The sequence below is a fragment of the Fusarium verticillioides genome, chromosome 3, assembly GCF_000149555.1.
Source record: "Fusarium verticillioides 7600 chromosome 3, whole genome shotgun sequence".
NCBI lineage: Eukaryota > Fungi > Ascomycota > Sordariomycetes > Hypocreales > Nectriaceae > Fusarium > Fusarium verticillioides.
Genome location: NC_031677.1, coordinates 1,205,375 through 1,231,565, shown reverse-complemented (window position 1 = coordinate 1,231,565; position 26,191 = coordinate 1,205,375). Strand labels below are relative to the sequence as shown.

The window sequence follows — 26,191 nt, the reverse complement described above, 5'->3', positions numbered from 1 at the left end:
GTCTCCTCTTCCAGTTAAGTTCGACGGTTTCCGGTAGCCCTGTCTTCGGTAAATCGGTGAATAAAGTCAGAAAGAAGCCCAAACGCTCTGTCTAGGTTCTGGGCTCAGCATGGGCTCACGGAGAACGTTCGGCGGTCTTGGTCAACCGATTCGTGTCTCTAATCCTTGGCAATCTGGGTCAATGCAGAGCTGTACCAGGCAATTGGGGTACTGACTCCGGGACACAACTCGGCGGTGGGGAAGTGACACGGAGGCTCCGAAGTGTGGCGCCGGCAGCGACTCGGCGCAGGAGTCGTTGGCTTGAACAGGAAAGACGGAAATGTTCCCAATAAAAGAACTAGGTAGATATCATTAGCATCATAAATTATTATTAATCTATGGATCAAGAGTAAGTGACATGAACGTCAGTCTTGACATGCCTATAGACATTCAGTGAGTTACGAGACGTGAGATTTGGATTTTAAGCGATACAAACATGCCAGGTGCCGCATATATATGTATTAATGATCACATGCCATCATTATCTATTATGCTTGCAATAGCCGCTCACAGAACTGGCTTCAGGGTTATTAGGCATGCATTGAGTCGGAACTCTTTGGAAGATTTTCTTGTGACCGATGTAGGGTAAGTTGATCGACCCCATATTCGGTTTCATCCATGAATTGAAGGTATCAATACTGAGGTAGTGCTATATCGAAGAACAATCTCGATGTGAATCAATTATCTATTAAAATCCTGCCAATACAAAGGAAACAGATGAGTAATGCGATGTGCGCGCTATGATGGGTATCGAATGAAAGCAATTAAAACGAGAACCGACAATTTCACAGTTCGTCGAAAACACGAAGCTCCTCCTCTGCATGCGTATGCACCTGCTTCCTCTTCGAATATGGAACACCACTCTTCTCAGGTCTTCGGAGAGACAATGATGGATGTGCTGCTCCCCTATGCGACTGAATGATAGACTCTGCAACACGAGGTGTGTTCGAGTTATCACTACCCAAGAGTGAACTATGCCTTGAGACATACTGAGCACCAAAGAACAGAACCACCACTGCAAGGAACACAACTGTGATGCATATAATGATAGCCCTCAACCTCAACCGTGTCTTGTCCTGGGACTCCTTGTCTAGACGCTCCCAGAGCTCAACTTGCTCTCGGACAATATCGACTCGATCACTAAGAGCGCGGATCCTTGCGCGGCCATCTTGGACACGGGCCGTGAGTGATTCGATGTTCTCCTGGTGCTCCTTGAACTGGCCCATTGCTGCAATCTGTGACGTGATATCATTTTCAATTTCACAAGCGTCCTTCTCAAAACTTCGATGGATGTTCTGAGACTCCTCCGCCAACTCCTTCAAGGCGGAAACAGTGGATTGAAGCGTACTCATTTTCTCAAGAACCGCGTAGTATGTCTCGTCAAGTCGCCGGGCTGTGGACGTAGAGAAGGATCCAAGCTCGACCAGGGATTGCTTTAGGCCCCTTTGAATGCGTCAGCTAAATAGCACCAGACAAGAATATCTGCAGTATCTTACTCGACCTGAGAGGATGTTCTGGCCTGATCTTCCAATATTCTCTCCTTGGTCTTGGGTTCCGGCGGAGCAGGAACGTTGAGAGTTCTGTTCTCCTCCTCTCGCGAGAGCATCAAGCTTGGCCTCCGACTCTGATCGGGGCTCATGTACGGCGTGACGCCTTCTGAACGTGTCATGATGTCTACTGAAGCTCTGCCCTGATATTGTGGGTTCGCAGATACGGGATGGGAGATTGAGATGTGGTGTGGATGCACGGCGCGGTCCTCATTATATCGATCGCGTTCTTTCTCTTTCTTCTCCCGACGGCCGAGCTTCACGGGCGACGCGAGCTCGGTGATGGATCGCTTCAGCTGATGTCGGCTGCTCGAACGAACACTGGAAACCGAGTTTGTAGAGTCTCGGGGACTCGTAAAGGCTGCTGAGGCCATGGCGTGAGCGGTATTTCCCTTTTGGTAGTGTGGCTGATCCCGATTTGTCCTGCCTGCAGCTATAATGACCGTACTGTAGGTCGTGACAAAAACTCTATGCCTGGACCCTGTGACGCATGAATGGGTGGGTTGCCCAAAAGAGGGCTTGGAGCAGTAGAATTCCAGGTTTGTTGCGTGGTTGCATCAGGCAATCGTCGAATGGTCAACTTCGGGTTGTGGTTTAGTGGACCCCTGCAAACCGTCAGTTTCACATGTCACTTGAATGTAGATGCATACAAGATCGAAACATCTCCACATCACAAACACACAAGCTGCAGATAGTATCCGAATACGTTTTCAACAGTATCAGTTGCTGTTAGACGTATATAGTCTTACTTTCAAAATATGGAAAACAGCTCGAATGTCATTGCATGTGCCATTGGTTGGTCAAGCTCAGAATGGTGTCATAGTCACCACGATATCCACAATGGCGGTCTTGAAATAGGACCAAGATCCCAAAGAAACCAGTAGATGGGTCTACTAGAAGATTCACGTATGTTGCTTCCGTCGACTTGAAATTTTAGATCGGTGGACCTCATCTCATTGCTGCCCTTTAAAGATTCAGTTGGCTCTCCTATAGCAAATGAATCTCAGCTAGAGCTCGACCCAGTCCCGAACCAGCCGATCTATGAATCAATGATGAAATAACAACTTTAGAAATATTTAATCACACAAAGACAAAGAATCACTCGATAGCCGGAGAACCCGGTACTTGATCTGCCAAGATTTGATCGCATAATCCAACGCCCAGGTATATTGTGCTGCTCCCGTATTGTCTAACCTAATCTTTCCGTTTCAAGTTGTAGTCTGAGGTATACCGCATCGTAAATCATAGTGCTGTCGATGTATGTCTGCTCCAATCAAATTTCAACCACCAAAACCATCCCGCGATCATGAGTTGATTAGCTTGTTTCGCTTCTCCTTGCGCTTTAGTCGCTCGACTCGCTTCTTGTGCATCTTCTCGGCCATCTTCTCGTATCGCTCAGCCTCCTCCTTCTTCGCTCGCTTCTCCTTGATGGCTGCAATCTTGCGCTGTTTCTTAATTCAGATCATGTCTCGTCTAATGTGAGGAGAATCTGGGCCTACCTGGCGCTCCTGTTCCTTCTCGTCCTTCATCTCCTTCTCCTTGGCCTTGACTTGCGCCATGAGAGCTCGCTCTTGGGTTCGCTTCTCATATGACTTCAGGCCAGCGGTAGGTCGGAAGGCCTTCTTGGGTGCATGCCATTGCTTGCCTAGGAAACAGTTAGCTTGAGGAATCCATATACAACCAATGCTGGGGGTTGATGTTACCATTCCTGCGCATGCCGAGAGTCTTCTCCGCCGCCGCAGGGGCGGGAGTCAGGTTTGTTTTCTCCGTATCAGACATACTGCTGCTGTGTATCTGTCTTTGATACTTAGGCGTGTCGTTTGAGCGATCTTGCGCGCTTCACCAAATTTTCTGCCAGTCAAAAAATGTTATAGCGGGGCGCTGTCTGGGAGGCGGTGAGAATCATGATAAAGCTGTGGCTGTGCACCTCCATTTTTGGTCCAGAACCGTGGCTCGAATCCAGGGTCCAGGCTCCTCCCCACACTTTATTTCAGGGGCAGATAAGGGGCGATCTTGTCACGTCGCTTGGTGCTTTTGTTTCACGATCTGAAGACTTCTGGCCCCTCTGCCCCTTCAGATGAGTTCCTGATAATATCAATTCTCGGTTCGGCTATGCTTTGCTCCATTCAATAGTTCGTCCGTCTGTCTTCTTCGGCACTGACGAGTCTTCCAATAATGTGCCATCCCGTCCCTGCTTAGCTGTCAGTCGAGGGAGAATCTAAGGTACGCTATTGGCTATGTTTTTCAGCTGTGAACTTGTAAGCCTTCAGATTCAGTTTCTAAGCGGAGCAAAAAGACCCGAGACCTTCAGTGAAAGAGCTAATAATGATCCAACCAAATCTTCTAAACCTTATACCCTATGGCCACCAAAGTATTTTTGTCACTCAAGATCGAGGTCTTTGGTCTTTTTGCTCACCTAGCCACTAATGATGGTCTTCAAGGTTTACAAGGATTTCTAGTTCGTAGTTTCTCGCAGGTGGCTTTGACTTCGATGCATGGAAGCTAACCGTTAAGATGCTGATCAAGTGATGTGATTGGAGCCGGGGTAATGACCGTTCGTATTGCCAGCTGCATGTCCGTTTACGTTCATGTCAGGCATTTGTACTGTATGTACAAATGAAAGGGGGCCAACCGTATGAGTATGCATCCAGGGAGATAGTCTCGGCCAGCCCATGAGCCTATCACTGGCCAGAAGCATGTTGTTGACGTACGCACTTCAATGGTGCTTACTATGTAATTAGATTAATTAACAGCATTACATGCGTGTAATTGCCGTGCATTACGGAGTAGATTACAGAGACATTTCCGAAAGGCAGAGACATTACAGTGTGGAGTCTTGGGAAAGACATTTCAAAAGAAGCGTCCATCATAAGGCTTCAACTAAGAACATGCCATGAAAGAGAATGGATGAACACCTATAATGCGAGGATTAATCGGGCTCATCGTAATCAACATCCATGACACTGGATACCAGTACAATGCCATAGTGGGACACAACTGATGCGGGTTAGAAGCCAGATTAGGCCATGTTCCTTCGGTATCGTGGCCGAATCCTACATAAATGACATCCCGTCTAGCCCGTCTGTCATGGGCCCCGAGGCAAGGCCACGAAATGACGATGAACCATCGCGTGCTAAATTCGGGTATTGCTCAACCCCATTAAAAACACGGTAGATGTCTGGGAATCTGTCCTGTCCTGTCCTGTCCGAGGCCTCCTTCACCGCAACGCAGGGAGATGGATCTCATGACGGAATGAAGAGGAAATCATAATTAGCTGGGCAAATTGGCTTATTACCGTTGCAGATAATAATAGGAATGCCACCCGTGTCGAACGGTATTACATAGCTTCCTCGTTGAGATGTTGGCGAGATTGCTCATGCATACAAAAAAGCCTTCATTTCATGGCGATGTGCCTGAGGGAGGTTATTCGTGGTTGAGCTGAACGGTGGCAGGCTGACCTGAGATGGGACTTGCCAGCTAGCCAGCCTCTTTTTTTCTTCTCGACCGTGAAATTGGCCGGTTATGAGTGCACGGTGGAGCAAAACGGGGGAATTCGAAGGGTTGAAAGAGGGAGAATCCTTGTATAGTGGCTTAGCTGGTGGACCTGGCTCCATGAGACTGAGAGTGAGTGTCTGCCCATGAACCCCCAGGTCTGGGCAAGACACGAGGGATGAAAGAGAGACATGAGGAGTCAATGTTACAAGGAGTCAAAGCTGGTCGCATACATGCAGGTTTGTAGAGTTGTAGTATCATGCAATTGCTTTGTTTGCCAACACACAATTGTCACGACAACCATCGATCAACAGATGCAATTGGTGTTTTGTCTTAATTTGTTCCGTCATGCTTAATTTAGGCGTTATCGAGTCCTGAAAACCGTCCCGTCTTGTTTATACCAAGTTCGGCCATATTTCCGATGCGCCAAGTACCTTGCGATCATTCTAGTCTGTGCATGATTTGGCGGTGTCGTCGGATATTGGTGTAGATCTGACGTTAAATATGATTATCAGACAGGCCAGGATGACCTTTGTTGGGGAAGAAGTGTATACATAAGAGCGTAGGGCAATAGATTGTCAATGCAACAAAATTCGAGATCAAAATTGTTGCCATTGTTACACGGGAGGGGCGCCTGTCATTTCAAGCTCGGTAACTGTCAATACCCGGATTGAGTTTGTTGAAACAAACCCATCCATGATAGACAGATAGACAGCTCCATGATCAACCCATCGGCTTGTCTGACGTGCTGTGAGTTTAGAAAAGCAATTAATTAGACAGGAAATCAAAACAAGAGCCAATCAGAGGTGGTAGCCTGATTCCGTTGCCTTGGTGAATCTCCCGTCCCAGGTGAACAAGGCAAAGTGCTTTCACAAGTGCCCTGCACGCACAGATGATCAGCAGCCTCAGCATCAACCGCATCCGCCATCAGCTGCCACATCTTTCAAGGTCTAAATCAAGGAATGACTTTCAGATACGGACGGGTACCAGTGTGGGAATAGACAAGGGCAATCAAGGCTGTTCCTGGCCCCGTGCGTAGCGAGAATGGCGTTTAGCTGGGACTACCACAAAGATCAAGGCTTTCCACTGACCGAGATGTCAGTATGATGAGAAAATGCAAATAGCAAAACAAGTAGTTCGTGATACGCTCGGCAAACAGCTTTGCCGTTGAGATACAATGGGTCAGTCGACTGACCCCATCTGTCAAGATCTAAAATCGGAACTCTTTGGCCTGTAAACCAGAGCGCTCGGACGAGGGCAGTACGTAATCTTCAAGGGCTCCTGGCAACCCGGTCGATAGATCACAACCTAACTAACCTTGATAAGTCCTGGGGTCATTGTTTTGGTGAATGGGTTTGTTGTGGTCGTGTTCTCGACCTCGTAATCTCTGACCTGGTCAGGCTGATGGGCCAGGTGGCCTGCCAGCTCACCCTGGACAGATCTCAGGCCAACCAACTGGGGAAGAAGAAAAAGAAAGCAACGGATAAGAACTCAATAAAACCCGCAAATGCAAGCAAAATACCTAACATAACACAACACCACACAACAGATTCGCGCTCCGCCATACTGTATACAGCATCGTATTATATCTTTCTGGGCTCTTGTGGCACATAGCAGTTGACGACTGGTTCTAGCCCCGATTCATCATGCAAGCCATGTCTCACCTGTACGATAGTTTACACGGTTGGTGTGAATTAGTGAGGTTGAGAGTGGATAGATATAAACCTGCTTTGTTTGTGACAAGCGTTGGCGGCGGATGGCTCGGCACTATCGTATAGTAATATGAATTCATGATTATTGCATGCGGAAACTATCGTGTCGTTTAAACTCCCTACCTTAACTTTAGTTATTGTGGTGTTTCAATGGATGGTACCGTTGATCTAGGTCCCGCCCCTTCTTGAGATCGATCTGTTTGTTGGTGGCTGCCTACTACAGCAGCCTCCTTGTCTCTCAGTGGATATGATTGGTCACCGACTTACACCAGATCAAGGTACAGCTGTGTATGGGTTGCAGAGAAATCACCAAAAACTTTGTACAGCAACACAAATGCAAAATTGATCATGCATCTTACGATAATTTCTAGGCGACAGCTGCGCTAGAAACCTTTGTTCAAGACAAATCATCGAATTTCCTGGCTGTGAAGCTTTCCCGCTCATGTGTCGCTGACCTCCTGGACCGGTACAGACGTTCCGCCATGCCGTCGATAAGAGATACCTGCTGATTGAAGCTGACTCGGGCCTATGAATTGTATTCTCAAAGTGGCCAGCCGGTTATCATCCGAATCCTGACCTGCAGCTGCCCGCTGACCACCAAACGGTAGCAATGCTTATTGTAACTCAGCCGGTCCCTAATCGACTGGGGTATCTTCCTGTTCGCAGCGTTTGATGGTGTGAACAATTTCTAGCTAGCTTCTCTTCAGAGTTTGGCAAATGCCCGAAGAAACGGCTCTCGTGATAGTTATCTATGATGCCTGGCCAAGGCCATCGATACTTGATTTTCGAATGCGCAACCGCCAAGGCCGTTAGATTGTCGCGGCCATTGAGCAAGACATCATGCCGCCCGCTGTAACCGTTACTCATCCCTTGACCTCCACTTTGGTGTTCGCCTCCCCCGCTCTCAAGCCTGGAGGCCATCCTGGTAAAGGCGCTTGGTGAGTTCGGGCATGGGAGGATTGAAGATCATCGATATGGAGCTTCGGGAATATGCACAATTGCAAGAGAAAGTCGAGTCTCTCTCACATGATGGAGTTGTCCTTCCAACATGAATTAGGTTCGACGCTTGATGCCACTTGATCAAGATCGCTCGCTTGCGTCTTCCTCCGTCTGTCGTGGGCTTGCAGCGCTTTTGTCTGCATGCACAAGTGCACCTTAGGTGCAGGTACACGGCGCACACTGAGGGTGACATGGGCAGGGTTGTTAAGTGGCCCCTGACAGAAACAGCAGACGAATAACAGAGGCCTGCAGCGCCCAACAGAGCAGCAGCAAGCGTTCGCAGTGCCGCGAACGAACAAAGAGCCAGGGGATACTTGTAGTCGACCTGCGAGGTCACAGTGCAGATGTGGACTTGGAGTCTCATGTACCAATATTGACAGTACCTGTCATGAGATGGTGACCACCATGAAAGTGCACCACTGCATTTGATGAAGATCAATATCCATGATGGTAATGCTATCCTGTTTCAGTAAGATTGGGCGAGGAGCAGAAGGGTTTGTTCATGGCTGATAGCGCAAAACAACAACAACAACAACAACAACGATTATGCTCCTGTTAGATTGTCACGGATAGCAGAGATAGATTAATTGATATTTGACAGCATAAGATGGCATATCCGAAAATTATTATCGTCCAGTCAAGACAATAACAAGAAGAATGGCCGCTTGGTGCAATTTGCCTCAAGGACAACACAGTGCGGGTCAGGTTTTGGGGTGGATAAAAAAAGAGAGCTCCACCGCCAAGCGGAGTTGAGGAGGCCCGGCCGCCCCTGGAGAGGCAGAATTGATGAAGGGAAGGGAAGGAAAGGAAACCCAGGTCTAGCGAAGGGTGCCGGGGTGCTTTACCGCTGCCGCCTTGGAAGAACGAAAGTCAGAACAAACGACAAACGCAAGGACTACCTATCTGAGGTATATGTGGTTTTGATAAGACTCTCTTGGGCACAGCATGCAACTATGCCCAGATATTCTCCACGTTTAGTAAGTGTTTTCACAATGCATCAGACTGCACACATGTTACCAAAAAGTAGCATAGTTCATCACACACAATCCCTTTTGGGCTCCCTCGGCTTCTTGATCGGGTCACCCTAACACCGAGTCGATTCATGAACCGCCTTCCACTGGCATCCACCCGATCCAATCTTGGCAGCCAACACGGGCAGCTGGAGTCCCCGAGAGAGGTGGCGCCCCTTGGCCATGTCGTGTCTCTGTCGAGTGTGGACTGTGGATGCCAGGGCGGATTGTCCAGGACCACGCCAGCAAGCCAGGCCAGGTACCTGGACTAAGGAACTAAGGAACTAGGGATTAGGGATCATGAACTAACTACCAAGACTAGGGGGCCTATCTTTGGGCCTGGGGCCTGGCCAAAGTTGGAAGGAAGCCCAGAGCAGAGCAGAGCAGAGCAGAGCAGAGCAGAGCAGAGCAGAGGTACTAGAGATGCATGTCCTCCCTGGCCATTTCCAGCCGTCCATTCGCATTGTGTTGGCTGCAGTGGTACCTGCCCATACGTACCCCCATCACAGTTGGCAGTGGGGACCCCTTGCACTTGCATATACACTTGCGCTTGCTGGGCATGGCTGAACACAAGTGCATTTGGCTTTACCTCTTTCCCTCTGGCCTGCCTTTTATCACGAAATCGCGTTTTATCTCCCCCCCTCCCCCGTCCCGTCCCGTCCTCTCTTCTTCATCTCTCCGGCCGCACCTCAAATCGAAAACGCCGCCTTTGCGAGCGAAGATTTTCTTTCTTCCTCCTCCCGACCTCTTCTTTCTTGGTGCGATTCCAGTTGCTCTCTTGTTTTTGTAGAGTTGCGCTGGTCTTGGCCGTCCACTCCTTTTCTTTACATACCATAGTTTTAACATCCGCCATTCGAGTTGTTCGTCCACCCAATTTTCCGCGATTCATCTCGACGACTTTCAAGCCTGTTGCTGCCGTGTTATCTGGTCCGTTGCCCCAGTACGACTTGCTCGCCATTATTTGTAGCAATATTGTTTTCTCGAAGCCGACACTCTTTGCCTTTTTTGCGTGCTCAATCTCAATCTCAAGATCTGTACTGATCGATGCTTGTGACGCCTCAGACGCGACTCTCTTCGAAATTACCAACAACATTGCTATACACTTGCTCGATTCGAATAATTAAGCGAGCCCGGCGGTTCTGGAACGGTTGCCTTGCTTGTCCTATGAACCTTTAATTCCCACATTGTTGTCCATCACTTCATTGCCGCTGCGCGGCTGAGGAGAAGATGGCAACCGCATTTGGCCCCGAGCGGCTAAACCGTCCAACTCCCGGTTCAGCGTTCGACAGCCCTTCCGATCGATTTGCTTCCTCAATGAATTCATTTGCTGGCCCTCAATCCGTTGAATCACAGGCTCAGCTCGATGAGCCACCGCCAAACCCCCCATTCGTCTTTCCAGCCAAACCGCCTGCCCCGGCGTCCGCGCCCTCTTCCTTCTCGCGAGCGACCGGTCGTCGTCCCATGTCGGCCATCGAGACTCCCAACTTCAGCTTTGGGTTTCCTGCTGAGAATGCAGACGGACAGTCTCGTTCGGCATTGCCTGACTTTAGTTTCAACCCTGGTGCTCTACTTTCGCCAGATCGTGAGAACAACTTTCTCCTGACTCCTCCAATCTCACCTCATTCTCCCAGAAACATTGCATCATCACAGCGACCCGGCGGCCATGGACATCGAAGAGGTGGGAGTGAATTTGTTGGGGGACGTCTCCGCGAAGGCAACTCGATCGCCATCATGAGCACTAGTCCTACCAAGTCAGAGAGTGGACTCGTAACACCAACATTTCAACCACCTAGAAGAGGCCATCGAAGAGGAATTTCAGGCGCCATCTCAACAAATGACTTACCAATTCTCCAGCCTCCCGTCTTTGATGCCGCCGGTCGAGGAAGCAGCGCACCGACTAGCCCGACCACCTTCGGCCAGCCCAGCAACCAACCATCTCTACCTCTAGATGAGAAGGTTGTACCTGAGCCCGAATCTGCTCCTGAGCCCGAGGCGCCAAAGGAAACTGAGAAGCCTGTTTCAGTCCCTTCACCCAGCGGAAGCCCCAAGCAACCTAAGGCTCGTGTTGGCTTCTCTGACACGCTTGAGTTTATCCCACGACCTTTGTCCCTCGTCTCTAATGAGACTTCCAGTACAGTAACAGCGCGACCTGGACACTCTGTATCTGGCAGCATATCGTCAATTGTTTCAGCTGCATCTCACAACGGTCGGGATAGTCCTTCGCCATTATCTCAAACATCAACTCGCGAACTCTCAGATTCGAGGCCAAGCACCGCAGGTGCTATCCTCGAGCGTACTCCCGATCAAGCTAACACGCCATCTTCACCAAGGCGTCGAAATTCCATCCCGACATTACTCAATTTTGCTGAGGCTCCCAAAGCGGAGGATCCTGAACCAAGCCCGACAAGGAAGCGCTGGTCATTCTTCGTTCGAGACTCATCTGCTGGAAACACATCACCTGGCAAGAGACCACAGAGCGCCGGGTCAATTGATCTGCTAACAAAGGCATTCCCCGTGAGTGGACATGGAGTTGAGCCAGTTGGTGAAAATGCTGAAGTCACTCCCGTCAAGAGTAAGAGCAGCAAAAAGAGCAAGAAGAAAAAGAAGAAGGTGAAAGGCTGGGCTGGGGCTATACTGCCACGAAAGCCTAAATCTCACAGCAAGCGATCAAAATCTGAGGGCAGTCGGCCTCCAACTCCACCAGCTCCTAGAGTCGCTCGATACGAGGGCGAGGATGCCATGTATGGAGAGCCTGAATTGTTGGAAATCTCGACACCAACTCTTACAGTCACCGAATCTCCCGACATTCCTCAAGATGAAGCTCCGAAGCGATCAGCAGATGAATCATCATATCCTATGATCGACCTCGACGCAGCTCTCGGCCCCTTCAACACTCCGCTACCACTCAATCCAGAGTGGGAGGCAGCGCAACGAGCTGCTGGTGGTGCCGGTAAGCGGCGGCTTCATAGTGCTCAAGGCATGAAGGGCTTCAGTGGCCCTGGTATGCATTATCATCGCCGAGCAGAATCTGCTCCCGATCTACCTCCATTTGATCCAGGCCGTGCTGGCATCCACCGCTACAACAGTAGCTCAACAATGGCCGATGTTTTCGAAGAAGATGAGGAGGATGACGACGACAATGCCAGATCTGGGACAACAGATGACTCTTCTGAAGAAGAGACTGACTCTGACAGTGATGCTACACCCCCAGCTGCTGTTACAAGAGACCCTCTACGTGACTCGCAAGACAAGCTTTCAATACACAGCTCAAGCCAGCCGAATCAGGCCATGAGGCGAACTACCTCGAGCCTGAGTGACAAGGATCAAATATCTGCGAGCACGGTGCGGGGTGAGCGCTCGAGGTCATCTTTACACGAAAGCGTTATCGCCGAGGAGATGCCAAGCGTGATTTTCCGATCCCCTTTCATGCCTGCTGAGCGACCTGAGGCTACCGATTCCACCCCTTCTTCATTGAGGAGGTTCTCAGGCACCAAGGATCTTTCACCTGGTGAAGTCAGCCCGTTGCATCTTCCTGCACCAGCCAATGTTCCGAATAGCCCTTATGCCATGAGCTACTCTTCTTCTTTCCCGTCTCCCCGGTCACCCATGTCTGTTGAGGTTCAGCGAATCTCAACAGCTCCCTCATCAGTCACGGACGAGAACAACTTTCGCTCTTTGCTCTTGATGGGAGAGCCTGGACCCGAGGTTCGAGTTTCGGTGGATTATGATATTCCCTCATTGACATCTAGCAATTCTACAATGACGAGGGAAAGCATGTTCCTACCCAGTCAGCGCCAATCACAACCCACTCTCCGAGAACCTCGACCAGTTTCGGTTTCCTCTGCTGCTTTTGGACGACGTCGATCAAGTCTTGCCAGCCTCAGCCGTCTCATCAGTAGCTCTCATGGTGAACGGAGCAAGCTCTCAATGGAGGTCACACTGGACAATGACGAGAATCACAAGAAAGCAAAGAGTAGCCGAACAAAGAAACTGGGTCGAATGATGCAGTTTTGGAAACCCGCTAAGGAGAAAGAGGGCGAGGCGAAGTAATGAATGAGATATGCGACTTGAAGAAACTCTACAGCGTTGGCGTTCTATGACTGCCGTTGCATTTGCACGGTGCATGTACAATATTCTTTATGGCATCCCACAACCGAGAAGCCTTACTCGACAGCCTTACCAAGTCGACTCTATTTGGGGTCACTGCATGGAGCAATGGCCGCATTAACATTATTGGTCAAGACGCAAGGCACCAACAGACCTGGTACGGGCCTTGGATCGATGGAAACCCCAGTATTTTAGTTTAAGGAATGGAATGGGCACAGAGGTTAATGATTGCATGAATAGCATTGGTATCTGGCATTGCCTCATGTACCTGACTCCCAGGTCGACAGGGCCGATGGTTGAGTCAGATACTTGGGTAGCTTGGACTCCTCAGGGAGTTGGACAACCCAAATGTGGCATCTATGCTGCTGTCAATATGAGAAGATCTAACTAGGTATTTTGCGGAGGCGGCTGGTAAATGCACAGAACTAGTAATGAACATAGTGCTGAAATGACTTTGAGACTGAATTTTGCGACGACGTGAGGTATGCCTCGTAACCCTATTCCTGACATGATAAATGTTGGGTCTGTTTTGGGAAAAGGATGATATCGTAGAGTTTGGGAGGAAGGCGATCACATTCTCCAGGCAGGTACAAAGTCCAAATATTCAGGGGTCATTAAATCGTGAAATGTATTCAAGAATGCTGCCACGCAGTCTCTATGTAAAACCACCTACTAGTACTATGGCGATGCGGGCACAATAATCCTCTCAAGTCAATCCTTACCATTCCAATCCGTTCCGTTCCTGAAACGCCTCAAGCAAAGCCAATTGCGTGCGTCTCGTCAGTCAAAAAGGGCAGTGTCAAAAGTCCAAAGCAACGAAGCCATCTCGCTGGAGTAACATCACTCACATCCACTTCTTGGCCATATCAGCAAAACCACCCCAAGTATCGCCACCACCGCCGCCACCGCTGTAGGAGTGCGTATCACGCTCTACGCGAACAGCGCTGTTGCCGCCGAAACCACTTGCCATGCGGACAGCTTCACCTACGAGGCCGGAGGAGTCGCCTGTGGCAGCCTTGGAGGCGACACCGAGCATGCGCTCAATGGCGGGTGGAATACGTAGGCCGAAGCGGGCAAGAAGAGCAGTCAGAGCTCCGCCCGTGATGAGGGGCATGATAACGACGAAGAAGACCTTCCATGGGTGGCGCTTAGCCCAGTGGACGAGGTCGCGGAGGAGACGCTTGAGTTGTTTATATGTCTTCTGGACGAAGCCTTGACGTGGGGAGCGCTTGTAGTAAGACGAGCGACCTAGGTAGTCAGCCAGTCAGCAACCTTTGGATTCCGAGGTATGAGGCTGGGAGGGGGAGAATTACTGTTTCCAAAGAAGCTGGAGCGGCTGTTGTTACCGCCAAGGCCAAAGAATGAAGAGCGCGAGGAATTGTGCTTGCCGTAGCGATCTCCGCCAAAGAAGGAGTCTGCCATATCGGCGAAGCCACCACGACCACGCTCACGGGAGCTAGAGCGGGAGCGGGATCGCGAACGGCGCTTCTTGTGAGAGCGAGAGGATTTGTGACGGCGAGATCTGCCTGAGAGGACGGAGGCACCGTCGTTCCAGTCGAGGAAGCCCATATTTTTTTTGAGAATTCTCGGTGGGAAGTTTTTTTGGTGGTGAGATTTCAGAATGAGAGAGAGGGAAAACCTCAGACTGTGCGCATTCGAGAAAGGAAAGGCGCTATTAAATCAATTGAAGAATTGTGTCGTCGTTGATTGATCCTCACTTTGATTCTGAGGAAAATCAGGATCGAGGCGAGGAGAATGGACTAAAGGGATGTGATGTGCGCTGCTGCTGCTGCGAACGAAACCAATGCAGATGCAAGTCAGAGCTGTATGTACTGTAAGAGTGAGGTACAGTAGTGTCAAGTCTCGGAGGGGCCACGGCGGGCACGCACGCACGCACGGGACACACACGCGATGATCCTTAGGTCTTCACCGTAAATTCGAGTGGCTGGAGATACGATTCGCGCGTTTCAGGGGTCTCTTTTGGCTACTCCACCACTGTACGTTAGAACCCCTGAGAGCTGGGAGTGTCGTCCAGTTGGAGTCTTTTCCTATTCTTTTAGCTTGGAGCTTGGCTTTGTTGAGTTTTGATTCTCTGCTGCAGTCTGCACATCTCGCGGCGAACTGGCCTGAACAGGAAGAGTGAGGGGCTGAAAATTGAAGACGCCCGCCTGCAGGGGGTGTTGATTGATGATCGATCCTCCACAGTGGAATTGACGAACGATATGCGAGAGTCGCTTCGAGCAGCACGGTTCAGTATTGTTGACTTGCTCTATGAGGTGATTGATCAAGGCGTAAGTTAAATATTTATTCGTGAATTCTCAAAAACGGTACAACCCCTGTGTACCTATCCACTTGTCTTGTCTGGGTCTTGCTTGTGTTACAGAGGTTGAGTAGAAATATCCCGGCTGGATTGCATGATAGATACATGAGCACACGTACGCACGACTTTATACTACCGACAACAACGACAACGTCTTGCTGTAAATGTAACTGTAACTGTAACTGTTACCGTTACAGCACATACTTTGCCACGGAGAAAGAACCACTTATGTAAAAACCAGCAGACGGTGAAGCCCGAGGCTACAGCAATTCAACAGTTCGCGTATTCTACAACAGAAACCTAACTCGCTACCTCTTTTTTTAGCGAGGGCCCGACCTACATGGATGAGTCAAACCAGTTGCCAACTCAACCATGGATGCTCAACTTCGCTGTTCTGTTCAGAATTTTCACAAACTGACTCACAAAATGTTGAATACTTGAATCAACCGTGAGACACGTTGAAAGTGACCCGTAGGGCTGAAAAAAGCCAAAATGGAGACCTTGCGTGCCGTCCCGCTGTGGCCCACGTTTGAAAGAGGAGAGTGCGCGATCGTGCAAAAAAGAAAATCCCCGTGCTGAGAAGAGAAACCTTACACCGCCAATGCTTACTTAGATCGTGAGTTTAAAGTGTTTCCATAAATACTTGTTCAGCCGCTTAGTGCCACGTTCTAGAGTACTCTGGAGACTTTGGCTGATAATATCCACAAGTTGGGCGTTATACGGAGAGAGTTGTCAGCCAATATTCAGGCCAAGACATATGTGGCACAACAGGAGATGCTAAGTTTGAGGTGGTCAAACTTGGGCGGATCTCATTCAAGGAGCTGGCTGTATTCTTTCAATCACTGAATGGACATCAGGTGTGATCCGCATTACAGTTTTGAGTCTGATTGTCTTCAAGTCAACTTGACTTGTGGTCGGTCATTTGAATGCCATTAATCGCTGATGCGATGGCTGGAGCTTTATTGAATCAAAAGACCCCATTGAAAACGTGTAGAAAAGAGAAAAGATCAAAATGGCCCCATTCAAGCGCTTATATGGCCCCATGATGTGTGTGTACATGGTCCACCAAACCAGAATGACCCCTTATGACTTCCTCTTCTACGACATCAAGAGGCCAGATATATAACCAGTCATGATAAACACAGGAAGACGAGCACCTTCGCAATGTGTTTTCAGTCAATGCAAGAGAACAGGTATTTATTTCTAATGAGACCATAGCTACAACTTGAACTTTGGATGGATAAGTAACCTCCAATTTAACCAGCAACCTTCTCTCCGTCAAAGGTACCATAGGACCAAATATATTGCAGTAGATTCTCACCTATCCAACATTTCCCACAAGGCTCATCCATCACTCGGCATCACGCTTCATAGCTCCCCGAACCCAAACCGATCGCTCCCTTCCCAGCTTCTTCAGATCAGTTGTCCCCTTGACCTAGCCTCAAGCCTGGGAACGTACTCTCAAAGGGGGGTTGGCTTGCTTGCATAGGGCTGAGACCACTGACTTGCCAAAAGAGCTATAGGGGCTTCGATTAGATATATCTTCAAGAGCAACTCATAAGTATGTGACTTACCCAGCTCGTCATCTACCAGTACTCTTTGGTACCACGGGGACACGAGATCTTGTAGTCCTTGTCATACCGTTCCACAAGATACTGCAAAATGACACCAATTTCCCAGATCTTGAGTTCGTCGCCGTGCTCATCTGTGTCGATGATGGCTGGGATGCGACCGTTTGGGTTGATGGCAAGCACTTCTCTTTCTGTTCGTGTTCGAATAGTTTGATTGCACGAGCCTATATATAACGACGAAGAGCAAATGGGTCTCCTTTCGAACGCAATCGCGCACGACTTATCGAATCAACAGAAACTAGAACCTCCACAGCCTGATGCACCTTTTGAAATAATCTTAGAGTGACTTCGGCTTGGGGCTATCATCTGGACTATACAGGTGAAGCGACGGTGCCGCTCTTATCCCGGGGCTGCTCAAGCACACATCACGACACTCCTCGGAATAATACCAAATGACATGGGAGCTGGTAATCCATGGAATTGCAGCGCAGACCTGCGGGTTGTTCGTCTCTGGCTCCTGGTTCTCTGTAGTGTCAGTGAACCTAGGAGCCAGGACTATTCGACCTTGATGCGAATAATAGCTTCTGAAAGGAAAGAATTGAACCTGATGACTTGGAGCCAGCCTCTTTCTTTCCTAAAGAGAATGCCCTGGATCTATTAGAGGAACGTGCCGGACGTGAGCATCTCGTGATGCTGTTCAGGGGTATATTCGAGAACATGATGAGTCCATCCTCCACACCAGGATATCAAAGTTCCCCTCCCGACTTTACTTACCTATTTCTATAACATATGCACAATTTAGAACTCAAATATCAACCAGTGCTTCGTATGGCTCTGGTAATGGTCAATGCTAAAGCAGTGCCGTGCCGTGCTACCTGGATAGATACCAGAACACCCCCCTGATCAAAGCTTTTCTCTTTGCCCTCTGTGATTGAAGTGATCTAGCAGCAGCCCAAGCGTGATTCTGATCGTGAATCACTATCAAATGCATCGCATATATGACGTGGCAGCTGGTTCACTGACGACGGACGACGGACGATCTAAGAGACAAAAACATCCACAATTATACAATCTTCCTCTCTTCTTACGTCTTTATGCTTCCTTTTCCCTCCATGGATTTCTAGTTGCTTCCTTTGTTTCCTTAGATTCTCTCCGCCACTATATATACCCTTCTGCCTTTCATTCTCTCCTCTGATTTTCTTCTCTCGCATCCTCTCATTCGCATCCAACCTTCGCCGGTGTTGGATCACAGCCTCACAACTCACAGCATAAGACGCTTCAAGGTAAGCTGTATGATATGGATACTCTATGCTTCATTTAATGATTATTCTCATTAGGCTCCTGGTTATAGCGCTCTGCGTCTCAATTATTGTGGCTTCGAAACACTGCTTCACGCATAAAGCAATAGAATTTAGCTTGAGTCTTTTGGTCCGATTCGGTTCATGGTATGTCACTTCCATTCTGATACTAATGATATCTATCTCTAACAATCTTTCTAGAGCCCGTTTTATCATACCATCGCTGTAACTGTTGCATTCAAGGTTATCGTGGTCATCTCTGTGGTATGTTTCTCCGTACCGTCATCCATTTTCTCTTCCTAATGAAACATTGCCATAGCAGTACCAATCTCGATAGCTTCCCCTTCAAGAAGAGGCCATCTTGACTTCCAGGTTGGGGTCACTCTCATCTTTTCGCCTTCTTTGGTGCCATTATAGTCTCCAGTTACATCATGGAAGACCCCAATTCGCCCACCCGTCATCAGTCTCCAAAAGCTGCTTAGGAAGCGGCCGAGGAGAACACCAAAGCATCACCGCCTGCTCATGAGCCTCAAGAGTGGTCAACCACGAGCACCGATGCCCCCATTGAACCGTCTTCATCAAACACAACTCCGGGTGTCATGACCCCAAAGCCCGTGCCATCAGATAGCGAATCCGATCTTGAGGGGTCATCCTCGGTCTCTCTCGAAAATGTCGTCCTGGATCTTAAAGAAAGGATCCGCGAATTGGAATGCCAGCTACGAGGATGCTGTGAAATCAGTTCGGTTCTGACGACTCCGTACGCGTCTTTGAAGCGAAAGATGCAGGAGGAGCTTTATGACCCCATTTCCAAGAAGATGAAATCGGCGTCTGAGGTCAGCCTGGAGATGGGCTCATTCTCCATGGAAGTTGCGGGTCGATATATGAGTGTCGTCCACAATGAGTTGTTCCGCATCGCAGGAAGAGCTGGGCTCATCAACCCAGCCGACCTTGACGTGGGATCAGACGGGGTCGTCGGTCTGTCGAAACACGCCTTGGAAAAGGTATATCCAGACGACAAGTCCTAGACCGTTGCTGAAGACGTTGCCAACGGACCGCCGTGCACTGAGACAACACTACAATGGCATCGATGCCCAGTGGCCGGGTAGAGGGTATTGTTTTCACGACTGGGTTTGGAGGAAGACTTTTTCGGACATGAGTCTTGAGGGTTAGAACAGCCATGCTTTCTACTTTGGGGTCATTTGGCAACAGGGAATTTGCTTTCTCTTTTGGGTGCATATGAAGATCATCTTGAGGCCATCTCAAAGCCATAGAGTCACTCTTTAATGGGGGTTTGGCAAATTTGTCACAGGCACTGCTGAACAGTACGAAAAGTTCATGTTAGATGCAGTATTAAGGGCTATACGATCCTTCATCCACTAGCCCGGTTTGTCTATTATATCTCAAATACTCGCTGGTACTTTTCCTTATCCTTTCTAAATTGCATTCGCTAAATCAATCTCTTACTCCTCCCTCTTTCGCTGAAATGGCTTCTTGAACAGATCAACCAACTTGCCCAACCCTCCAAATATCGTTCCAAAACCAAAGCTCCATCCCCGAACACGGACTGTGTAAATAAAGAAGTAAACGAGCATCCAGTTGGACACACAAAATGCTAAGAAGATACCAAAATCTGCAGTATGTTAGTACGTTATGTCAATACGGCTTGGTAGGATCAGCATACCTCTCCACTTGTCACTCGCATTAATGTTGAGTGACGCTAGGTAATCGTTACCAGAAGTCATTGGGCAGAACTCGCAAGCACTCGTGGCATTGGGGTTGAGGAGATATCCTCCGGCGGAGTCTGCAAATGCTCCTGCATATTCTTGACATGTTTGTCCTGGGGGGGCGTCAAACTTGGCAGTCTCTTCGGACGAACATTCTACTGGAGTGCCATCAAGAGTCGCTGCGAGGATGCCTCCAATCCAGTATGTAGAGGGGTTGGCGTAGTACATCCAGAACCTCCAGAAGACAGGAAGTGAGGCGTATGGGCGAACAACACCGTTGAACAAACCGAACATGACAAAGAAGAAGGGCAGGACCTAATGCTGTTAGTACGGAAAGACATACTATCGAGGGCAGAACTTACATTGGAGATAACGGTAAAGCTAGGGGCAAACGCGCAGATCCATTGTCCCCAGCTTGTCATGAAGAGGAAGATGAGAAGAGTCATCAGGAACGTATAGCCTGAAACAGAGCTCTCTGTTGGAAGTCCAGTTGGCCAGTACCACAACACAAAGTACAACACTGCCGACACTACAGCTGCTGGGATATCAGAAACAATGTTGGCAGTACAGAAAGCAAACCATCCGTAGATACGAGAGGGATATTCTCGGGCTTGCCAAAGCGCCATGTTGGTAAAGAACTTGGGGACAACGCCATTGACGATGGTGGGAGGAACTGTCACGATCAAGAAGCAAGTGAACATTCGGTTCTGCATGTCTTGCATCGTGTAACCAAGTTTCCAGAAGGTGAAGCCATTGAAGATGCCAAAGATGACCGCAATGAAGAACTTTCCATAGATGTAAGAGGGGTCGCGCCAGTGTTGTCGGAACATACGCTTGGTCAACTCGACCGTCTGAAGCCAGGTCGGTGCAGCAAATTCAGAGTGCTCCTTGTTTGAAGAAGCTACCCCCTCGGTTGCGGAACTTCGAACTCGTTTAAGACCATCAATTTCTTCAAGCACTTTTTGAGCTTCCTCACTTTCAACCCATTCCTGGTTCCAATCAACTTTGGTGCCATCAGGTCGCCTGTGAGGTCGTGCAGCAGTCTCGAGAATGAATTCGGCGACGTTCTTGTTAGGAGGGCAGATAGCACCGCGGTCTGAGAAGTACTTGATGACGTCTTCTCCGTTCTCACCCATAGAGCCAAAGTAAAATGTGTTGCCGCCAGGGTTCAGAGCAAGGACCATATCAAACTGCTGAATAAGAACAGAGCTTGGCTGGTGAATGGTGCAGATGATCGCCTGGCCAGCCCGGCTCAACTTTCGGAGGAAACGGACAATGGAGTAAGCAGACTGTGAGTCAAGACCAGAAGTGGGCTCATCAAGGAAGAGAAGTAGCGAAGGCTTGGCTGCCAATTCAACGCCGATGGTAAGACGCTTACGCTGTTCCACTCCGAGACACATGATAACGGCATCTTGCAGGTCATTGAGTTCCAGCAGGTCGATAATCTTGTCCACGTACGCAAGCTTGTCAGCACGGCTGACGGATTTGTCCTGCCGCAGGATGGCAGAGAACTCAATAGCCTCTCTCACAGTCTGAGTTGTATCGTGCAGGTCACCCTGGAGACAGAATCCAGTGTTTCTCTGGAAGTCGGCGCCAAGAGATCGTCCATCGACAAGCATCTCACCTGTAACGACCCCAACGCTTGTACGCTGGGAGAGAATGTTGAGAAGCGTCGTCTTGCCAGCACCCGAAGCTCCCATAAGGGCAACCATGACACCAGGCTTAGCATATCCGCTGACCTTGTTCAGAAGTTTCTTCTCGCCACCGAGATATGGAACTGTATACTCGATATCACGCCATGTGAAGATAGACTCGCTATCGGTAATTTGTTCCAAGGCTTCGTCTTCACTGCCTGGGTTGGGGTCAGCGACAACGCCGGAGGAGCTGCTGGCACCATTTCCAACGACTTTCTCGTCATCGACAGGGGCTTCGGCTTTGCGTGCTTGTTCCTTAGCCTTTCGGCTCTTCTTGAAGATCAAGGCACCACCCCCACCTTGGGTGAAGCTGACCATCTCTGTTGCCAATACCGTGACGAGGATATAGAGAGCAGCAAAAGCAATGACAACGCCAAAGTTCCGCCATAGGTTTGATCGGCTATAGTTGTAGGTAGCTTGTAGATAATCGGCGCCTGATACTGACTGGGCGTTGACTGTAGCCCCGCTAATAGCACAACCCTGATATCCAGACTGAACTCCAGGTCCCTGCGGAACTAGCTGGGAGGGAGCACATTCCATGATTCTATCGGAAAGCTCGTTGGTCAAGACAGCCTCAAAACTGTAACTGATGGGGTTGATCCAGTACAGCCAGCCGAACCAGATATAATCCTTCAACAACTGAGTCTTGGGGATGACATATCCGGTGTATATGATGAGCAGGTTGAGAGAGATTCCCGAAAATCGCACAGCCGTGTCAATCTCTGGGGATAAGCTGGCAAACATGCGATACAGGGCTGTGACCATGATGGTTGTGGTATAAACGAAGAGCATGTAGATCCAGAACTTTGATACATCCACATCAAGCCCAGTCATGAAGTACATGATGAGACCAAAGATGCATACCTGGACAGCGATAACAGGAAAGTCGAGCAGAACGCGAGCAAGGGAAACAGCGGAAGGACGATAGAAAGCATAGTCGTGGTGTCTAGCGACAACGGCACGTCCAGACACAGCCTTCATCAGCTCAGAAAGCTGAAGCCAGCCTAAGAAGAGAATCGAGAAGAAGATGGTACCGCCACGACTGAAAGCACTTGCAGTATCCTCAGTCTGTCCATAGAAGAGAGATCCAACGATGAAACCGTTGGAGATGATGATGAAGAGCTTCGTCCAGAGTGTGGTGGTATCACCGAACAGGAGCCATGCTTCTCGCTTAGTGCAAGCAAGTACCTGTCGGGGGAACGAGATGGTATATGGTGACTTGTCAGAGACGTGCTTTGACTTCGAATCCTGGACGGCCCCTTGGAACCTCTTCGCGTCTTGGTAGTCAGACTGGTGAAGAGACTCCTTGTAGGCAGCAACATCAGCCAGGAGCTCTTGGTAATGTGGTGAGTTCCTGAAAGCCGACTCGAGCTCTTCTGGTGTTCGGGGAGCGCGGTGTTCAAATCCGGGTCGGAAGCGTCGTTCGGTCGGATCGGTGACGGCAGTCAAGAAGTCTGCTGTCGTCTGTCGTTCGGGACATTCGAATCCAAGGTCGATGAAATACTGCTTTGCCTTGTTGGCAGGTCCGGAGAAGATCTGTCGGCCTTGATCGATGACCAGAACCTTATCCATCAACTCGTAAATGCCCTCTCCCGCCTGGTATAAGGTGACGAGAGTGGTTCGGTTGCTAATGTCTGTCATGATACGCAGAGATCGTGCGTAGTCGAGGGCGGTCGATGCGTCTAATCCTCGAGTAGAGTTATCCCATGCCATCACGGTAGACTTCGATGCCAATGTCTCTGCAATCGAAACTCGCTTTCGCTCACCACCGGAGACACCTCGAGTGAAGTCATCACCAACTACAGTATCTCTTGTATGGCTGATACCAAACATCTTCATGAGGGCATCCACGATAACCGGAATATCGGCCTTCTCCTTGATCTTGGTCTTGTTGGTAAGCGCAAAAGCGAGAGTCTTCCACACGCTCAGAGTAGCAAAGTGAATATCATCTTCGCCGTTGTAGTTGACCTCGCCCCGGTAGTGCTTTTTCTGCTCAGCAGCAGAAATGCCGCTGTACGAAACTTCTCCTTCGACGGCAGCATATGATTCGCGGTTGTTGCTGATAGCTTTGAGGAAGGTACTGCACCCAGCGCCAGGCCGTCCCAGAACGAGCATCATCTCGCCATCACGAACGCATCCAGTGAAATCATTGATGAGTTTTCGGGTTGGGGGCTTTCCAATCCGGAGAGAAGGAAAGTATCTGGTGAGGACATTGTAGAGATCGGGGCCGAATGTACCAAGAATAGCATCGGGTACGGTTCGTACAAAAGTTGCTGTGCTTCCGACGCCTTTGACAGTGAGGTTCTCATACACAACACCAACTCTCTTCAAAGGTCCTTCCTCCTCGGACCGCTTTTCGAAATGGCCTTCTCGCATAAAGCGACCAAGTTCGAAACCCTCACTCTCTTCAGGGCCAGCTTCCACATCGGTCTTGGAACCATCATCGTCGTCATGTTCATGTTCATGTTCATGTTTCTCTGACCGAACTCGAGCAGCAGTACTCGTCCGTCTACTCTGAGCTTTGCTTGCGTGCGTATCTGCCGTTCTTGTCTTGTGTAGGCTCATCAAGTTGTGACGTAGAGACTCGAACTCTTGCATGGCCTCTTGAGCAGTGACATCTTCCTGTCCACGCTCACCCCATTTTCCTTCTTGGACGACACCTGATTCGGAGGAGCCGCTGCTTGTAGGGTTATGTTGTCCACCTTCGACTGTTTGTTGAGAAATGGGTTGTTGCTGCTGTTGCCACATAGAAGATTGTGTGCGGCGAAGAGCATCGCCGTCTACCGTGTTTCCCAACATGATGACGGCGATTGTACGAGATTAAAAGAGCAAAGAAAAGGTATGTAGGTTGTAGTTATTAGAGAAAAGACTATGACGTGCAGCCGGTGAGCGGGCACCGCTTTGATATTTGTATGCAGTTATTATCTCTGCAGGTAGAGGTAGGTCTGTCCTATCAAGTGTTTGGCTACCTTATGAAAGGAGAAAGACCGGTGAAGATAAGCTTCACGACGGAGAGCTGCAGGACAGGCAGGAGCTTTAGTAGCACGCAATGATGACTTCTCAACACCTCAACACTGAGAATAATTGTATTTATAATGACCCCTACGGAGTAGTTATGCACATTTTTTCCCTCTCCGGAGTGACGTAAAGGTGCCTCCGTTACGCTAAGGGAGATGGAAGGGATTTAGACGAAGAGGATCCAAAATAACCTGCTCAGTTGTTAACCGTAACAGGCAATAGTGCCAGCCACTCTTTTCTGTCGCTTCTCCAGAGCTCAGTTAGCCTGTGGATGCGCTGCAGACTGCTGAGCAGCTTGAGCTCATGGAGTTTAGCTCTTGTTTCCGAATATTTGTGCCTAACGTTATGGAGTTTGTGGAGTTGCTGACTTGACTCGGGATCTGAGATAAGGCCCCATAGATTTTACTTTAACAGATTCATGCCAAGTCGTAGATCCCTTGTCCCGGCCGGACATTGCAGCGTAATCCATCGGGTTTTAGCGCCACAAACTCTGAATTCCCTCCATCTTTTGCTGTAGCATTGCAGCATACGCCTAAAACCCAGGTACCTGAACCGGTCGACGCGTATAAGAGTCGGCTCCGGGCTTTGTCGGATACTTCCAGTATTGCAAGAGAGTGGGACTGTTTACGCCGTAAGAGTCACAGTAACTTGCTCTGCTCTCTGAGAACTGTTTCTGAAATGAGAACATTGATGGGTGAATGGATGGATGGATGTTTTGTATTGGTAATCACAGCGAGCAAACGGCTTGCCAAGACCGCTGTGGAACGCTGATTTACGCTACCAATGCAATGCACATAAGCACAGAGCCTCCCCCAACGTTATCAGTTAATAATGTGAGAGAAGAGGGACATTGTAGGGGTCCTCCACCTGAGCTGCTAGAGCTTTCCAATATCCACATTCACCCTCCGGGGACCTGTCTCTGATTACAAAGTCAACTTTGATTCGGACCCTTTTCACATGCTAAAGATAGCTCATCCGTCAGTATTAGGTTGAGTCGGCCGAACGCTCGTTGCAGCAGCAGACAAAGGCATGTCACAAACGTGGTAGGTAGCGCTGCTCCCCAAACATTAAGTGCCAACTTGCAGATGGTGATTGCTCAAGGCTGTGATCATACCAGGTCCTTATGGTACTCTTAGGATAGACTGTCCGAATCTTCCATCTTGGCCATCAGTTTGCCTTTGGCGGAGTTAATAAGATGAATACGATTATGAATATATAAGTTCTTTAGTAAGAATGCACTCGTTACCGACATAACCAATGAAAGCGACATATGCCGACATGCTTACACCATGTTCCAAACGGTAAGAAGGCCTCAAAATTGTTGAGTTGGTTCACCTCCCGCGACTTAGTCTCAATATCAAGCTGAAAGCTGAGGGAGTAACCTTGACCATTTCATGATGATTTTGTTGAAGAAGTTTATATAATCCTCAGAATGAGTTGGTATCTCTTTATCTCCTATTCGTATCAAAGCGCTGCCGAAGTGCTCCTATAGTAATCTGATCCAGCAGCTGTTGCATGTCCGTCTTGGGAGACTAAGAAATAGTCATGTCTGAGCAGACTCAAGGGTTTCTCTGACGCTCCGACATGTCGCAGAGGCCAAGTTGGAAAGTAGCTCGAACATGTTTCTTCTCTGATCTTAGAGTGCTTCTTTCGGTTATTC

At 49.1% G+C, this 26,191-nt stretch overlaps 7 protein-coding genes across 7 annotated transcripts; 2 read left to right on the top strand and 5 right to left on the bottom strand.

Moving 5' to 3' along the window:
* Positions 1-607: 607 nt before the first annotated feature.
* On the bottom strand, positions 608-2,128 carry FVEG_07901 (hypothetical protein). Its single transcript, XM_018896616.1, has 2 exons — positions 1,536-2,128; positions 608-1,482 (listed from the first exon to the last, which is right to left on the bottom strand). The coding sequence occupies exons 1-2, from the start codon at positions 1,958-1,960 to the stop codon at positions 825-827; spliced, it is 1,083 nt and encodes a 360-aa protein (XP_018754109.1). The 5' UTR covers positions 1,961-2,128; the 3' UTR covers positions 608-824.
* A 536-nt stretch (positions 2,129-2,664) lies between these two features.
* Positions 2,665-3,454, bottom strand: FVEG_07900 (hypothetical protein). The gene is made up of 3 exons (XM_018896615.1): positions 3,290-3,454; positions 3,086-3,231; positions 2,665-3,031 (listed from the first exon to the last, which is right to left on the bottom strand). The coding sequence occupies exons 1-3, from the start codon at positions 3,363-3,365 to the stop codon at positions 2,891-2,893; spliced, it is 363 nt and encodes a 120-aa protein (XP_018754108.1). The 5' UTR covers positions 3,366-3,454; the 3' UTR covers positions 2,665-2,890.
* A 5,930-nt stretch (positions 3,455-9,384) lies between these two features.
* Positions 9,385-13,384, top strand: FVEG_07899 (hypothetical protein). Its single transcript, XM_018896614.1, has 2 exons — positions 9,385-9,726; positions 9,862-13,384. Exon 2 carries the CDS (start codon positions 10,027-10,029, stop codon positions 12,847-12,849), a length of 2,823 nt encoding a protein of 940 aa, XP_018754106.1. The 5' UTR covers positions 9,385-9,726; positions 9,862-10,026; the 3' UTR covers positions 12,850-13,384.
* FVEG_16209 (hypothetical protein) lies at positions 9,470-9,757 on the bottom strand (the record flags this gene model as incomplete). Its single annotated transcript, XM_018905441.1, has 1 exon — positions 9,470-9,757. The coding sequence occupies one exon, from the start codon at positions 9,755-9,757 to the stop codon at positions 9,470-9,472; it is 288 nt and encodes a 95-aa protein (XP_018754107.1).
* Positions 13,385-13,455: 71 nt separating the features above from the next.
* FVEG_07898 (hypothetical protein) lies at positions 13,456-15,219 on the bottom strand. The gene is made up of 2 exons (XM_018896613.1): positions 14,220-15,219; positions 13,456-14,154 (listed from the first exon to the last, which is right to left on the bottom strand). The coding sequence occupies exons 1-2, from the start codon at positions 14,473-14,475 to the stop codon at positions 13,751-13,753; spliced, it is 660 nt and encodes a 219-aa protein (XP_018754105.1). The 5' UTR covers positions 14,476-15,219; the 3' UTR covers positions 13,456-13,750.
* A 3,475-nt stretch (positions 15,220-18,694) lies between these two features.
* FVEG_16208 (hypothetical protein) lies at positions 18,695-19,120 on the top strand (the record flags this gene model as incomplete). The annotated part of the gene is made up of 1 exon (XM_018905440.1): positions 18,695-19,120. One exon carries the CDS (start codon positions 18,695-18,697, stop codon positions 19,118-19,120), a length of 426 nt encoding a protein of 141 aa, XP_018754104.1.
* Positions 19,121-19,399: 279 nt separating this feature from the next.
* Positions 19,400-25,141, bottom strand: FVEG_07897 (ATPase). Its single transcript, XM_018896612.1, has 3 exons — positions 20,182-25,141; positions 19,777-20,134; positions 19,400-19,725 (listed from the first exon to the last, which is right to left on the bottom strand). Exons 1-3 carry the CDS (start codon positions 24,310-24,312, stop codon positions 19,556-19,558), a joined length of 4,659 nt encoding a protein of 1,552 aa, XP_018754103.1. The 5' UTR covers positions 24,313-25,141; the 3' UTR covers positions 19,400-19,555.
* Positions 25,142-26,191: the final 1,050 nt, after the last annotated feature.

Bases quoted from the DNA above. Each gene is read 5' to 3' on its own strand.
- FVEG_07897 (XM_018896612.1), bottom strand. From the start codon at position 24,312: ATGTTGGGAAACACGGTAGACGGCGATGCTCTTCGCCGCACACAATCT. The intron at 20,135-20,181 runs GTAAGTTCTGCC...TAACAGCATTAG, and splicing joins GCTTTACCGTTATCTCCAAT to GTCCTGCCCTTCTTCTTTGT. The intron at 19,726-19,776 runs GTATGCTGATCC...AACATACTGCAG, and splicing joins TGCGAGTGACAAGTGGAGAG to ATTTTGGTATCTTCTTAGCA.
- FVEG_07900 (XM_018896615.1), bottom strand. From the start codon at position 3,365: ATGTCTGATACGGAGAAAACAAACCTGACTCCCGCCCCTGCGGCGGCG. The intron at 3,232-3,289 runs GTAACATCAACC...ACTGTTTCCTAG, and splicing joins TCTCGGCATGCGCAGGAATG to GCAAGCAATGGCATGCACCC. The intron at 3,032-3,085 runs GTAGGCCCAGAT...ATTAAGAAACAG, and splicing joins AGAAGGAACAGGAGCGCCAG to CGCAAGATTGCAGCCATCAA.
- FVEG_07899 (XM_018896614.1), top strand. From the start codon at position 10,027: ATGGCAACCGCATTTGGCCCCGAGCGGCTAAACCGTCCAACTCCCGGT.
- FVEG_07901 (XM_018896616.1), bottom strand. From the start codon at position 1,960: ATGGCCTCAGCAGCCTTTACGAGTCCCCGAGACTCTACAAACTCGGTT. The intron at 1,483-1,535 runs GTAAGATACTGC...ACGCATTCAAAG, and splicing joins AGAACATCCTCTCAGGTCGA to GGGCCTAAAGCAATCCCTGG.
- FVEG_07898 (XM_018896613.1), bottom strand. From the start codon at position 14,475: ATGGGCTTCCTCGACTGGAACGACGGTGCCTCCGTCCTCTCAGGCAGA. The intron at 14,155-14,219 runs GTAATTCTCCCC...CTGACTACCTAG, and splicing joins CTCCAGCTTCTTTGGAAACA to GTCGCTCGTCTTACTACAAG.